At 38.6% G+C, this 15730-nt stretch overlaps 3 protein-coding genes across 3 annotated transcripts; 1 reads left to right on the top strand and 2 right to left on the bottom strand.

Moving 5' to 3' along the window:
- The first annotated feature begins 404 nt into the window (after positions 1–404).
- On the top strand, positions 405–9072 carry LOC136806618 (NFX1-type zinc finger-containing protein 1-like). The gene is made up of 9 exons (XM_067063206.1): positions 405–414; positions 532–777; positions 1197–2049; positions 2596–3044; positions 3184–3352; positions 4445–4871; positions 5092–6573; positions 7247–8116; positions 8698–9072. The coding sequence occupies exons 1-9, from the start codon at positions 405–407 to the stop codon at positions 9070–9072; spliced, it is 4881 nt and encodes a 1626-aa protein (XP_066919307.1).
- Positions 9073–10397: 1325 nt separating this feature from the next.
- Positions 10398–11438, bottom strand: LOC136806616 (uncharacterized). The gene has a single exon (XM_067063205.1). It carries the CDS (start codon positions 11436–11438, stop codon positions 10398–10400), a length of 1041 nt encoding a protein of 346 aa, XP_066919306.1.
- Positions 11435–13155, bottom strand: LOC136806615 (uncharacterized). Its single transcript, XM_067063204.1, has 2 exons — positions 12864–13155; positions 11435–12738 (listed from the first exon to the last, which is right to left on the bottom strand). Exons 1-2 carry the CDS (start codon positions 13153–13155, stop codon positions 11435–11437), a joined length of 1596 nt encoding a protein of 531 aa, XP_066919305.1.
- Between the last annotated feature and the right edge of the window lie 2575 nt (positions 13156–15730).

Raw genomic sequence — 15730 nt, 5'->3', positions numbered from 1 at the left:
AATTGGCAAAGGTAGCTCTCAACGAAATTAAAAAATTACTGCTTCACCAAAAAATTGGTTACTCAACCAATTTAGAACTTTTAAAACTTTTTACTGCAAAATTAGCTTTCTTAAAGTATCTCGTCCCTTCCGTTTACAAGCCAGAATCTCGAACAAATCTGTGGGTTGTAGTAATTTTTCTTTGCAAAAATAACGCAGAAGTTGAATAAACAATAGTTTATTGTAATGATTGCGACTCACCCCATGTTAGAGAGGATATGAAAGATGAATGATTCTCTTGACCAATGGATATTTTGATCGAGGATCGAGGACCTTTCTTAAAATTTGTGGCTTAAAAGATTGAAAAAGAACTGTCCAATGAACCAAAAAAAAACCTTTGAAACTCGTGATGAAAGGAATCTAAAATGTCTCACTGTACTGGAGGAGTGAAATCACTGATTTGAATAACCTTTTTTTTTCTTTTGGGCTTTAGATGTTCGAGATATGAATGTCTATGAGAAGGTTTCATTATATGGAATCACGTCTCTAAAGGTTCCGTTCAATTCGCATTGAAAATCTTCTCTATCAAAGACGTCAAAGATTGGTCGAGATCGTCACATCTAAAATTCGGTGATTTGATGTGTCTTTCCACTGACGGGACGTTCAAGCAACCATTCTGGGTGACAGTCACTAGTAAAGATCACATGCAGGAGAAAGGTGTGGTTTTGGTCCAACCTTGTGATGAATGGAACGATTTCAAAGGTGCTGAGTTTATGATCTATCTCATGAGATCTAAAGGTGAATATTTTGTTTATGTGTAGATTTGTTAGCCTTTTCTAGTACTAATGCAGTGTTAAAAGTTCTTCCATCGCAGACTCAGATATCTGTCTCAGCGAAGTAACCGAGGCTTTTCCGTCTTGAAATTCAGCAAAATTTCAAATGTGTGTGCTAGTTTGCTTTGTAAAATCAGCTTTCCGTCGAGAAGAAAAACTTTAACCACTGGCTAAATGGGAACTTTTTGCTTAAATCTTTACCATTTTCTAATAGATTCATTCAAGTAGAAATTAAGACTCAGAAATTTTGCTTAAAGATTTTTAATAACAAATCGCCAATTACACAAACATTAGACAGTCACTAGCCCAAATCTTCAAAGTCAGGCAACTAAATTCCAAAAAATCAACAACAATAAACTTTGTTCATCTTCTTGTTTTTCTCAGGTCACATTTACATGGTAGAGTCACCGAACTATTACCGCTCCTATCAACCCGTCTTTAAAACATTGCAATCTCTCAATGTCAACCGCCTCAGTTTCAAGGAAGAACTCGTCAAGCTGGAGAAAGGACGACTACCTGATTTTCTAAACCCGTCACATACAATCGACTCCCGTCTTGTTTACCGGACTCCGACCATTCCGGACACGTCAGAACCACGTAAAGCAAAAGCAACCAGTAACTCTACTATAAATCATGATTCACCCGAATCCAATAAACCAATCGTAGCCGTAAATTCGCTATCCAGCTTGCCTCCCAATCAAACAGATTCAGCAACTAACCAAATAAATGCAACAACGTCGTCTTTAGCAGTGACATCAAATTCAGTGGCATCTGAAATAGCGAAGTCACAAAGTATGTCACCACCTACAACTCAAACTTCTTCATTTATAATGAAACTTAAAAAAGATATATTTCTACCGCCAACACCACCACAACTACCACCAACACAACTACCGTCACCAACACAACCACCACCTACACCAACACCACCACCACGTGACCGTGCATTCACAATGCAGCGTGAAAATGAAAAGCACAAAATAACATTAGAAGAATTTTTCGATACCTCACACAGTGACGTGAAAAGCATTTTCGATCCTTCGCAAGAGGAGGCCGTCAAAACATGTCTTCAAAACCGAATTGGAATCATCCAGGGACCACCGGGTTGTGGGAAAACATTTATCGGAGTACAAATGGTGCGTTTGCTACTGTCACTCTCTTCTCTGCACAAACCAAAGATCTTTGTGTTGACTTACAAGAACCATGCGCTGGATGAATTTCTCAAAGGAATCTCTAAGTAAGTATCGTAGATGTGTAGGTAGACAACAGTAAATCGAAAGTCCCGAAGGATCATTCTCTCTATAAAATCTAGCTGTTCACAAGAGTATTGGACATGATTTGATGATTTCTCATTTTTTAAACTTTCTTGGTTCTCCAAGACATATAGTTTGAAAAATAATGTTTTCTCCAGTCAGAATTACAAACCTACGTAAGACTGGCCGAATTCTTTTCTTCTTAGAAAGACAATCTTCTCTGGGTCCCTCTGACTTTTATCCTGGCTACATTACCATCAAAGTCGGGATTTTTATTTATAAGTTGTTTGATAAACGGGATGCTTCTCTTTTTTTCTATAGTCTGAATGCCACACAAAGATAGGAACTTGCCATAATCGATATTTTTTATTCTTCTTTTGTTTGTGAACTTCTCAGGATTGCTCGTTCTACGTTATTTTTCGAGGACTTGAAAGTTAAAGCCAAAGTTTTTATACAAAGAATGGGATAGTTCTCTTTTGGTAAATATGAAATATCACTCTGATAAACTATTGTTTCTTTATGTCTTTTAGATATGTTGGTCTAAGTAAACTGGTTCGCATTGGAGGAAGATGTAAAGACCCTGCATTGGAGAACATTACTCTCAGAAAACTTCGTAAAGAAAATCAAACCGAAATTACTGAAATGGTATTCAAAAATCGCTACGAAATGGATGAAAGCCGAGACACACTGCGAGCTACTTTTGAAGAAATTCGACAACTACCATACATCAGTTATGATCAACTATATAGAAGCCTATCTGATGCACATGTGTATTCACTATTAATTGGTTTGGATTGGGATTCCTTGTCGAGTGAAGAGACTAACTGTGTAGCATGGCAAGAAGTTGACAATTTGTTGAGAGGAGAAAACTCAAAAAGTTTTGAAGATATCAAGTTTTTATATGAAATCAAAGATATAGCTTTTAATCATTGGCTTCCATCTCAAGAGGAATTCGATGATTGCGAATATGAACTTACCGGTAAGTCAAAATTTCATTGTTATCGGTGAGTTTGGTGCGTTTCCCAATATATCACAGCTCTGAAGAATCTCTCACAGACAGGCAGGGGTTTCAATTCCAGTCCCTTGAAAACTCAATATTATTCGTTTCATTTTTTTAGGTGGCATTCAAAGCATTCAGACTTTCTCGAAATTGACGTTCAAGCAGCCAAGTGAGATTGACAAAGTGAAAAAAGGAGAAAAAGAAGAAGAAAATGGTGAAACTATGAAAAGTGAAGAAGAGATCATGGAAGCTGAGGAGGAACAAATGATGTTCAGTGAACAGCGAAGGTTACTTCATATTTCTTTATTTGTGCATTCTGTGAACGAATCTTCTTCAACCCAAAACCCAGTAGCATAGACTGGGGTGAATGAACATTTGCTTAGGAGAACAAATTTAAACGACACAATAATTAAATTTTTACACCACGAATAGGTAAGTACTTTGTCGTAAAAATCTGTTCTCCGACGCAAATCGTTCTTCACCTCTGTCTATGCTACTGAAAAGCTCCGTATCACAAACCCGGTAAACCTCCCTGTAGCGAAATCAGTAAAGAAACCTCGTCTCCAGTGAGAAAATTTGTCCCCTTTATTTCACCCCATTGGTTGAAAAAGTCTCACCAGACCGCTGAGACGGGGGTTTATCTTTTTTTAAATCTGAGAGAGAGGACCTTAGTCGGAAACAACCAAAAACCTTCCTTCAGCCTTTGCATTATAACCAGTTTCTAGATTAATACTTCCAAATGTCTGTCAAGGAATGTGTTCTTCCTTCTTGAAACAAGACCAAATAATTGCTGAATTTTCCTCGACTTCTAGTTTGCTATTCCCTCTTCTGACTTTATTAAAATAGTCTTTTGATGGATGTCTTCCCCGAAACTGATTATGGGTTAATGTGAACGCCAAACTTAATTGATAAATGTCTCACTCTACTGTGCTCCTCTCCAACCAGGTGCACGAATTTGGAAATTAAATGTTTCTTAAGCAATAGTTAAATCGTAGTTTAATTTTGAGTCGTCTAAATCACTCATTCCGCCTGTGGTTACGACCGGGGCGTCCCGCCTTACGAGTAGCGATACTTCTATTTGGTTCCGCGCAGTATTGACTATACTCTGAAAGCACAAACAAGGTGTAAGATGGTGGTGTTCAAGTCTCAAAATCTTTACCTCTCTCCCTCCCTAGAGATTTTGGTTGCCGGCAACCCTATTTCTAATTTATGTTAGTTTATCACTAGCTGGGAAGTACATTTTTCCCAAAAATGATTATGGTTTAGCCAAATATGTGAACGTCAAACTTAATTGAAAAATGTATCATTCTACTATACTCCCCTCCAACCAGATGAACGAATTCGGAAATTAAATAGCATTTTAATTATCTTGGTTATAGGTCAGAATTCGTAAATGAAGAGTTCAACAGTATTCTAAAGGTCGATGATGGAAATAGTAATCACCAAGGAGAACAACGAGTCAAAGGATTTTGTCCACAGGCCATCAAAAAGCTCACTGAAAATGGATATAATCTGCCTTACTTCGATGAGCAAGAGGACGTGTGGCAGTTGTCTATGCCAGATCGAATTCGATTGGTTCAACTTCTCATTGCCAAGGAAACAAACGAAATGTTGGAGAAATTTCAACGAAATTTACGAGAATTCAAAGACGAATGCAAACAGAAAGCAGAGCTGGAAACACAAAATGAGGTCGAGATTTTAAAAAGAAAACAAATTATTGCTGCTACAGTAACTGGTGCCTCGATCAACCAAGAACTTTTAAGAGAAATTAAACCGCAAATCGTCATTGTAGAAGAGGCAGCCGAGGTAGGATTGCTTGACGAATGAAGTAGAACTTTGCCTTTAATTCAACGGAAATCTTAGTTATTTAATCTCTGTCGTTTGCTTCAGGGAAATGTAATTGGCTATTAGAATTTACTTTTTTTCAAGTGACTCAAAGTTAAGGAGGTCTGTTATACAAAATAACTATATGCCTATTCTTTCTCTTCCCAAATAACTTCTTGAACTCCCCTCATTTTCCTTGCAGGTACTGGAACCACAACTAGTGGCTTCGATTGGCTCGTGGACGAAATACATGCTTCTTATCGGTGATCACCAACAACTACGTCCATCCGTTGACGCCTACCATTTACGTAAAGATTACAACTTTGATATCTCCATGATGGAAAGGTTGATTAACAACCAAATGCCCTACACCACACTTCAAATGCAGAACCGGCAACGTGTTGAATTCGCCGAACTCCTTCTAGACATTTATCCTAACTTGAAGACCAACCATAAACGAATCTCTGGACACAAACCAGCAACATGTTTGGAAAAATCGGTTTTCTTTTGGGATCATCAACATGAAGAAACAAAGGAGCGAAGCGTGAGAAATGAAGAAGAGGCGAAGAGAGCTGTCGATTTAGGTCTTTTCTTGGTTCAACAGGGCTATGAACCACGGAAAATCACAATTCTAGCTATGTATCGTGGCCAGACAAAGTTGATCAGAGACATGATGAGAGAACATGTGAAAATATATTCTCAACTTTTTTCATGTGACACCAGAATGAACAAGCTACAAACAGCAATGACAACTCATGCAGATAACAGAAAATCGACTACTATTCCAGAATCCAAGCAAAAGCAGAAAGCGAAAGAGAAACCAGACGAGCCAAATGTCATTAAAATCCATACAGTAGATATGTATCAAGGTGACGAGAATGATTTTGTGATTGTATCCCTAGTCCGATCAAATCGGGAAAGAAATATCGGTTTCTTATCGGAACGCAATCGAAGATGTGTTGCTCAATCGCGCGCAAGATGTGGCGTTTATTTCATCGGTAACTCAAGCATGTTCAAAGAACATAAGACCTGGAGACCGCTCATTTCCAAACTGGAAAGCGATGGTTGCCTAGGCGACAAGATTGGTTTGGTTTGCAAGGATCATCCAGAAGCCTCTTTCAAAGTTAAAGACAGTAAATTAATGGCATTACCGAAGTTGAAGAACTTTTGTCAACAACCTTGCGGTCGGGAAATGGACTGTGGAAAACATTTTTGTAAAGAAGGATGTCAAGTTCCACACACTCACTCAAAGTCAGCATGTAAAGAATTAGTTTTGTTTGAAGATGAACGTTGTCAACTGCATCATGAACCTTATCAGAGACCGTGTTGTTCACTCCGCAATTTTTGTAAAAAATTGGTACCATTCACTTTTGAAAAGTGTGGTCATGATGCTTTTAAAGAGTGCTACAAAAAAGCTGCATGGTTGGAATGTGAAACCCCCGTTCTTCATGCTATGGTGTGTGGACATGTACAGTCGAAGCAATGCCATGAAGACGGATCGAAATTAAAATGTAAGGAAAAATGTCAACGTAAAATGTCGTGCGGTCATATCTGTTCTGGTGGTCACAAATGTTTCGAACATTCGAATAAAAAGTCATGCCGAGATTGCACGAATATTGAGCGAGCGGAACGCAAGAAACGCCGAAAAGCCGAAGAGGAGCAAAAAAAGGCAAACGAGCGAAACGTAAGCTTTTCATTCACGCTTTGTCTGATCGTTTGTTGTGATTGATTCGCTCTTAATAAAAAAAATGACTTTGATCTGGACTAAAACGCTCATTTTCCTCACATTCCCCTCTCTTTTCATGGTTCTAATATGAGTATTCCTAATCGTTCTATTTTTGTTTGTTGTTCTTTTTCTTTCGTGACTTCTTTGGGTGTATTCACACTGTTGCTTAAAAGCTGCTTGGAAATATGGGAACAAAGAATTGCACGATCTTCTCCTTTGTCTTTTATTATCTAAGCTTGCACGATCGTGTAATCGTGTTTGAAGTGAACTTCAAGCCAAAAAACATGATTTTGTGTTGATAGTAAAACTAGGGGGGCACACGACCATACGTTCAGCCCAAAAAATAAGCTACGAAATTTGACACCCTAACAGTGTTTAAACACGTTTAGGTCATTAGCTTGAAACTTTCAGTGTGAATACACCCCAGGTCCCCCCTTCCTCAAAATTTATTACCCCTTTATCGACTGTTATCACCAAGAAACTTAGATAAAAGTTTTTTAAAGTTTCTAACCCCGTTCCTAACCCCGTCTACGTATTTCCAATTCTAAGATCTCAAGTTCAGATAAATGTGTTATCTGAATCTATTTTGAATAAGTTTCTGTCTATGCTATGTTTGCTTTTGTTCTCACAGGTGAAAGAACATATCAAGAAGCTTGAAAATTCGGAAGATTTTGAGAAGATGTGGTGTACCGAACTTACCAGAGAGAATCCAGAGACCATCGAAAAATATCTCAGAATTCAAGATGCAGTAAAGAAAGCGATCAACCAAGGACACCGTTTGTTTCCAAAGATTACGAAGATAGAAGAGGTGCGCAATTTGAAAGTACATGCTAAATTTCTTGAGAAGTCTCTTCATCTGTATGAAAATGAAATCAAATCCGAATCAAAATTATTCTTTCATGGTGTAAACGATACCATGCTTGAAAGTATACTGAAGGATGGTTTTACATTACCAGATGAAAGCCGGAGTTACGGTGCTGGTATTTATTTGACAATCGATTCTACACAGTCGCGAAATGAATCGCAAAGTGACCAATCAGGAAAGATGCTTTACTGTCAAGTTCATCTTGGCAGATCTTGGACTGCTAAAGAAGAATCGCCTGATTTCAATGCCGAGAGCTTACGAAAACTGAAGAAAGATTCCGTGTTCGCCCCGCGATCCACCAAAGAAGAGGGCGGTGAATCTCTCTCAGATCAGTACATTGTTTTTAATCCAGACCAAGTACTTCCAAGCTACGTCATCAGTTATGATTTGGAATTCCAGCCCTCTTTTATAGAAGTCTTTGGTTCTGATTTCGCGGCCAGCAAAAATATGATATTGCCGAAACGAGAGTTTAACACTGATGATGTATTGCAGAAGCATTTTAAGTTCGTAGAAGCTCGCTTTTTGAACATGTTGAATAAAGCCCGCAAACCAAATGTTTACGAAATCACTAAAATTGACTTTTACGAGAATCCAACGTTGAGAGAAAGATTTCTTGAAAAACAACGAGAATTTGAGGTAAAATAGTTTTTGCTTTACAATGATCCTTTTTAATCTATACGTTGTGAAAATAGAGAGCTGTACTATCAAATACAGTGGGCCTTTCCAGAAAAAAAACCGTTTTTTGAGGAGGTCATTTTTTATGTTCCAAAAGTTTGAAGCGTTTCTGAATTTGATTTGAAGTATAAAAATCGTCAAATAAAGTCGGAACTCTATGGGTGTAATTTTCAAAACCTTGTAACAACTAAGAATTCTTGAGGAATTTAAATCTAACAGTGCTGGGGGTCTGATTATTTTCAACCGGAATTTTTGAAAACTTTGACCTCTTCAACAGGGTGTGGAAGTGATGGATTTGAACCTTATTTTTTTTATTTTGGCCTCTAAAGGTTTATTCTTTCGTAAGTTTTACTGCAGTGTGTATAAGATATGACATATAAACTTTATAAACGGGACTGGAATAGTTTTGTGGAACGGAGCTTTTTGTATTTCGAGTCCAGATCCCAAGTGTGAATTATAGGTTCCCGATGCAAAAAAGAAGTTGACTACATGGGCATATTGCTGCAAATGAAAATTCTTTCCACTTTCTTGTTCTTATCTAGGATAAATATCCAAACTCATCCGAGGCTGAACCAATTTACGGATTCCATGGAACAAAAAAAAGCGACGTTGTTTGCGAGATCATGAACAACAATTTCAAAGCAAGTACACGAGGTAAATTTGGTGCTGGTGTGTATTTCTCGGAACAACCTGACTACACGTTTCGCTACGGTGGTAAAAACAACCTTATATTAGCACGAATCCTACCTGGAAAGATTAAAGAATGTGATCATATTAAATGGAACAGTGATTTGTGTACTGAAGGATATGATTCACATGGTGCATTCAAAAACGATGATGATACTTTTCAAGAAGTTGTTATTTTTGATACCGAACAAATTTTACCATGCTATGTCATCCATTTTAAACTAGTTTAAATAACAAACGAACATAACGAATTCTTGGATACAATATTGAGATAACTATTTTAAAAACGCGTGACACCGGGGATTACGATGCAAAAATTAATACAATACATATTTTTATGCATAAAGAGAGGTGGAAGATTCCACTCTAGCGTTTCGGGCTTTAAGCTCAATTGGCACCACTATTCTTCTACAATCAGGCGCTACTTTGAAATTTTCAGATTTTTGTAACCCTTAGAAAGACTTTGGAAGGTGAAACAACCGACCCTTATCATCCCTATCTAGCACTCATTTTTGCCTAAGTACCCTCCTTCGCGGGTGATGTAAATATATTGATTTTTTTTTGAAAATTTTTATAAGTTTTTTGTCTCTCATTTTTGTAATTTAAGCTAATTTTTTGGATTTTTTCGAAATCTTTTTTTTATAGCAGTACTACGGTGTGCCGTGTCAGACTGCACACGAGCGGGGAATGGTTTGGAACAATCAAAATATCGGTAGCATGTCAACTATCTTTATTGATATCAGAAGGTTCAAACTAGAAAAGTAAAAAATGACAAACATAAGGACTAGAAAAACAAAAAATAAAACAGAAATTTTCTAAGTTCTGAGGCTAGTGTAGTACTAGCCAAAGATGGCTCAGAGAAAGACAAGTCTTAAGACAAAACACTATTATCAAATTCATTGTATAATTATATGATGTAATAGTATAAAGTAAAAGTGAAAGATAGACTAAAAATATCTACCCTAACCTAAGTCCAGTGCTGTGCCTCAACACTGGACTGGTGAGCTGATGGGAGAACAAAAAGCAAAACAAAAAACAAAAATGTGGCCATGCAAAAAGGTTGCAAAAAGAGGAGTGGCAAAAGAAACTTACCAAATTGGCCACATGTGTGAGCTGGTGAAAATAGCCAAAAGAAAACACTACTGATGTGTTGACTGATCAGTGAGTGTGTGTGTGCAAGTGTAAAGTGTATTAACAAAAATAAAAAAGTGTATTAAATTTGTTGCATCCTCTCAAGAAAACATACATCTTGTCTCTATGAAGTATTCTCAAGAATGAATAGAAAAATGACACAAATCAACTCTTATATGCATGTGTGAGAAATCACTGCAGACCAATTATAAACTAATTATAAAAAGAGAAACGCTTTTTTATAAGAATATTTAAATCTAAGAAACATATTTTAATGCAAAATAAATGTGCTTATAAAGAAAATAGAAAATGATACTTTTTATAGGAAACAAAGTATGTGAAATATTTTAGCAAGAAGGAAATTATTTCCCCTTTTCTAATTAGACATTAGTTCATTTTACACTCCCCTCAAAAGGGGAATTATTTACTTTGTGGAAAGATCAATGTTTGTAGCAATCTTACCAAGACCAGTCATTATATCAGAGTCATCAGCTCTATGTATTACAACCAAACCACGTACAGCTCTCGATGTTTCACGAAAGACATTTTCGTTAGCATTTCTGTATTGGATGATCGCTTTTCGAGGTAAACCATCATTCGAAAGCTCCAAACTGACAACCTGACCATACGTATATGACTGACATATAATAGAGTCGATTTTTCGAAATATGATAACGTCACCAACATTGATTGAGTCATTGATAAACCACTTTTGTTGCTTCATAAGCTTGGGTACGTGTACGAGTAACCAAACTTCAAACCAGGTTTCATAGATTTTCTGGTTCTCCTTTAAAATTTTCGTCGGATTTTCACTTGTTAACATAATACCATCAGGACATCTTTCGTTGTTTCTTCCAAGTAGAAGACGATTAGGTGTGATAAGGTCCATAACTTCAAAATCACCTGTTATGTTCCCAATTGCCAATGGAAGATTATTTATCGTATTAGCAATGGTTGCTCCTCCAAGGGTTTCCCACTGCATCAGCGAGAGTCGATGGTTGTGAGCATTTTTCTCTATCGAAAGGTTGATTTCCTTTATCTTCCTCTCGACCTTGCCATGGAAGTTGTGTCCTTGGACAGGACATACCTTGAAATCGATCTTCCTGTTCGTCATCAGCTGAGATTTCAGATCTCGAATGTCCAGTCTCATGTCTTTGCACCCCTTTACAAGTTGAGTACCTTCGTCACAGAGCAGTTTGGCAGGGAATCCGTGATCACATGCAAATCTCGTAAAAGCAAGCATGAAAGCTGGTGTTGAATAATCGTCCATTAATTTGATCGAAACAGCAGACGTTGAGCAGCAACAGAAGACCACAAGCCATATCTTAACAGTCGTTCGTTTATGTTGTGGGGAATATGACATATGTGGTCCTGAGAGATCAATTTGGGAGTGGAAGAAGGCTGGTGCGATGGTCAGGTTTGAAACTGATACTGGGCCCATTGCAATGTTAACTGTCCGCTTCATGAGGTATCGACATCTCTCACATGACGCACTTGTTTCACCAACTGCCTCCCCTCGATTATGTACGCTTTCATCAAGACAAAACGGTGAGTTGTGTCAATGCCAGAGTGTTTGACTGTTGGGTGATTCCAATGCACATCCATGACAATGCTGAATGCCACAGGTGAGTTCTTCTCCAGAATTGGCACACAGAAAGACGAACGAGTGAGATCCTTCATCACTGTTGTGAATTGACCAACGATGGATACTTCTTGCTCGGGAAGAATTCGACCGGTGTAAACAAGAATACCATCTTTTTCTCTGGAGATCTTCTGGTATTGTTGTGGTTTCAGGAAGTGTTTGACTTCTATTGTTCCTTTCCTAAAGAAATATGATTCTGCATCCTTCATCAAATCTTGACTTGGTGGCTTAGAAGAATGCTTAGATTTCCGAGTTTGATTGATGAACTTCATGACAAAGGTAAGGATTCGAATAACCTTCTGAAAACAATGTTGATTAGGATCAATAATGTAACCTGAGAATTTGTAGCGTTTCTTGAATTCGTCTAACCATTCAGTCGTAGATAAGTGGACTTCGAATTGATTGACGGATAACTCCTTTTTGATTTCTGAGAGTTCGCTTTGTTCCAATGTGATCTCTTCAACACGTTTTGCCGGAAATTCAGACTTTGGTAGATGCATCCATGGTTGACCATTGATCCATGGAGATTCTGGTTTGACATCATGAATTGTTGCTCCTCTTCTAGTGCCAACATCAACAACCATTTGTTTTGACCTGATATGGTACCATTGATCTTTGGTGGTGAAACGATGTATCTCGATGACTCTGCTCCTAACCCATTGTTTCAAGGTTTTCTGGTCATTTGATATCCAGTGTAGTGATATCTGGCTGTCTGTGAATTTTGTGGATGATTTGAAGAAGGATTTGAAAGAGCGACGAACAATCTCTCCTGTATGAGCATTGATCAGCGATGCCATTAGTTCAGCACGAGGAAGTGTCAAATCTTTTGGAACCATTCGTGAACGTGCAAACACCAATTGACAAGAGAATGTTCCATCCTTTCGAAGGAATCTAGCATAGATGCCAACACAGATAGTTGTTTGACTGGAATCACCAAAATCCAAGGTTTCAACGTCAAGTGAGACTGCATCTTCTGGGACCACAAGGCGTTTGAATCTCAAATGATTGATTTCGGACATCATCTCAAAGTGGGATAACCAGACTGGTCTCAGTTCCTCTGGTATTGCATCATCCCAGCTGAGTTGGCGATCAGTTAATTCTCGTAAATCAATTTTCATTGCAGCTATCAATGGGACAATCTTTCCGGTTATGTCGAATATCTCTCCAACTTTTGATAGACAGTGTCGACGTGTCAGAACATCAGGAATCAAATTGGTTGAATTGGAACTTTTCTTACCTCTACGTTACGTTTGGGCGCAAAGTTGAGATCTGGAATAGACAATGACAATTCGTCAGATTTGGAAAACCACTTCATTCCACCAACACCAACGGAAATGCCATCTTCAGTCAAATGTGATGGTGGGTTTTCTCCAGAAATTGTGATGCCTTTCAGATTGAAAGCACCTTTGGATGTTACAATTTGAAGCTCATCAGCACGTTTGTAAGCTTCTTCTTTGGTGTCAGTTCCAGTAATGCAATCATCCACATATACGTCTTTTTGGATGATTTGGTTGACTTCAGGGTACTCCTGGCTGTTCATTTCAGCAATACGTCTGAGAGCGAATTCCGATTGGTTACCACTTGATTTAATACCATAGATTAGAAGTTTTGATAACTTTCTCTTTCGGAATTTTGGTAGGATCCAATTCTTCATTCCATAGGTAACGTTGCAATGTCCAATGATCTTGGTGTAGTTTGACAGTATTGTACATCTTGCTTACATCGCTGTGGATACCTACAGGGTGTATTTGAAATCGGATCATGAGATCTTGTAGTTTGTTGAGGTTGTTAGTTCCCTTTGCTAATATGTCGTTCAAACTGTGTCCGGATGCTGTTGGGTGAGAAGCATCAAAGACAATACGGCATGGAGTGCTGATGGATGAAGGCTTCCATACAGCTCGCCAAGGGATGAAGTTCTGGATACTGCTTAAACGCAGCATTTCTTGTTGTGAAGATGGAAGGTCTTGGACATAGGCGACAAAACCAAGGGTCTCCAACTTCTTCTCTGAAGTGATGATGTCATCCTTGTCCTGTTTGTTCTCTGGTTTGCAAAGTTTCTTGAGCTGCTGGTTGTAAACCTTTAAAGCAATGTCTTTATTTGGTGCCAATCTTGAAGGGTCTTTAATCAGTGGTAAGGTTGCAGTCACAGTGTTCGTTTTGCTATCAAAGGATACTGAGTTGTTTATGAGTTCTTGTTCAGCTTCCTCTCTGATGCTCAAATCATGAGTATGATCTGATTCCTTGCATGTCCTGCAGCTGCGACATTTCACACAACGATATGTGATTTCTGTTCCTGTGGTTTCAACTTCGTCAAAGCGTTTCAGTTTGGATGTGAAGGACAGTCTCTTCAGATCAGGGTTAATTTGTACACCCCATTTATAGAGCTTCAATTGATCGGTGAAGAAATCCATTGCTTGATCTTCACTGAAGTAGGATTGGTGGATTGCTGTAAAAATCTCATGGGGTCCTCCGATTACTCCCCTTCCACCATCGGCGTTCTTGAAAACAGATTCGTAGATACCCAGACCAGATGGTAGCTGATAGATTAACTTGGGATGATAACGAATATACTTCATACCTATCATCATATGGACGTCGCCACCAACCACTGGTGCAGGTTTTGGAAGAGTTGTAGAGGAGCCACTTGCGATGTGTGTGACTGCTTGATGTCGTTCATGACTTCGCTCAACGGGTACTGTGGAAATGTTTCTGTAATAGCATCCATGCAGATCCCACATACTGAAGCTTGTTTTCCATCAGCTAGTGGTAAGTGAATGCTGTAAATTCCATTGTTGGTTTCTGTTGATGTACCACCAACACCTCCAATACGCATGGTTCCTGATGACACTTGGGTTGCATTGTCACCAAGGAGTGAGATTGCTGATTTTTTGACGATAAAATCACTGCATCCATTGTCATAAAATATGGTCATACGATTCTTGTTAACATTGATAGTTTGAAGTAAATAGATACCTCTGTGCTCGTCCTTCTTTGGTGTTGAAATGTTGGATGGGAAGGCAGCATGAAAGATACTGATGTCCTTTGCAAATCTTGGTAGGTTGGCACTCTTCATGTATCTGTCTTTGAAGAGTTGAAGAACATCTTGATTTTCCTGTGAGTTTTTGTGCTCCTCACAGACCAGAACATGTTTGCGGATTGGATACTTCGCATGTGATGGATGTGGACAGGTGAATGTGCTTTGACATCTCCCATCTCTATGTCTTCCGGATGAAACATCAGCACCAGGGAACAAGCATTGGTGACAGAAGTCCTTCTTGCGAAGCAATGAATATCGATGTCCAGGTGTCATCTCGACGAACTTCTTGCAAGTGAAATATTGGATGAGTTGCATCTTGTTGGGTCCATTGGTTGCGATGTGGTCATCACTGCCGTCAGGACTGTCACAGATTGAACATGTTGGATTCGGCAGTGGACCAGAAGTGTAGGTGCTGTTTGATGATGAATTTCGATTGCCTCGATTGCCTCTTGAGTCTGAATTCTTTAGAGGTTGCTTTTTCTTGGAATCGGATGCCACTGAATTGAAGATAAGTACTTTCTGTTGTTCGAGCTGCAGTTCCTTCTCGAGAAACTTAATGAATCTCAACCATGTTGTTTTGGGGGATAACGTTTCGTTGGAAATTGAGGTTAGCCATCTGGTCAATCTGGTAGTGCCAATGGTGCGATAAATCTGGTTCAAGCCATCACCGTAGAATAAATGTTCTTCTATATTGTGTTCGACGGCAAGTTTCATCAATTCTTTGATAATATTGATAAGATTGTTGAGAGAGTTGATGAGATTGTCAGAATCTTGTTTGCGGTTGAGCGATTCATTTTCGGTGAGTGAATGTAATTTCTTTGATAAGAGTAGTTTGGTGTCACCATAAGCAGACTTCAGACGCGACCACATCTCGTCAATGTCATCTAGGGTCGTGACGAGTGACAGGGCAGCACCTTTCAGTAGATTGTTTTTCAGTAGGTCTGGAAGCATATGATGAGGGGTTGTACGATGATAAATCTTTTCGAATGCTGTTTTGAACGAATAGATATCCATCGGACTGTCGTAGCCAGAGAATTTGTCAAGACGTATGTTGAGTTTGGACTCATCGAAACTACGT

This window comes from Clytia hemisphaerica, unplaced genomic scaffold (genome assembly GCF_902728285.1).
Source record: "Clytia hemisphaerica strain Z4C2 unplaced genomic scaffold, Clytia hemisphaerica genome assembly, whole genome shotgun sequence".
Lineage (NCBI taxonomy): Eukaryota > Metazoa > Cnidaria > Hydrozoa > Leptothecata > Clytiidae > Clytia > Clytia hemisphaerica.
This window is presented reverse-complemented; position numbering and strand designations above follow the sequence as displayed.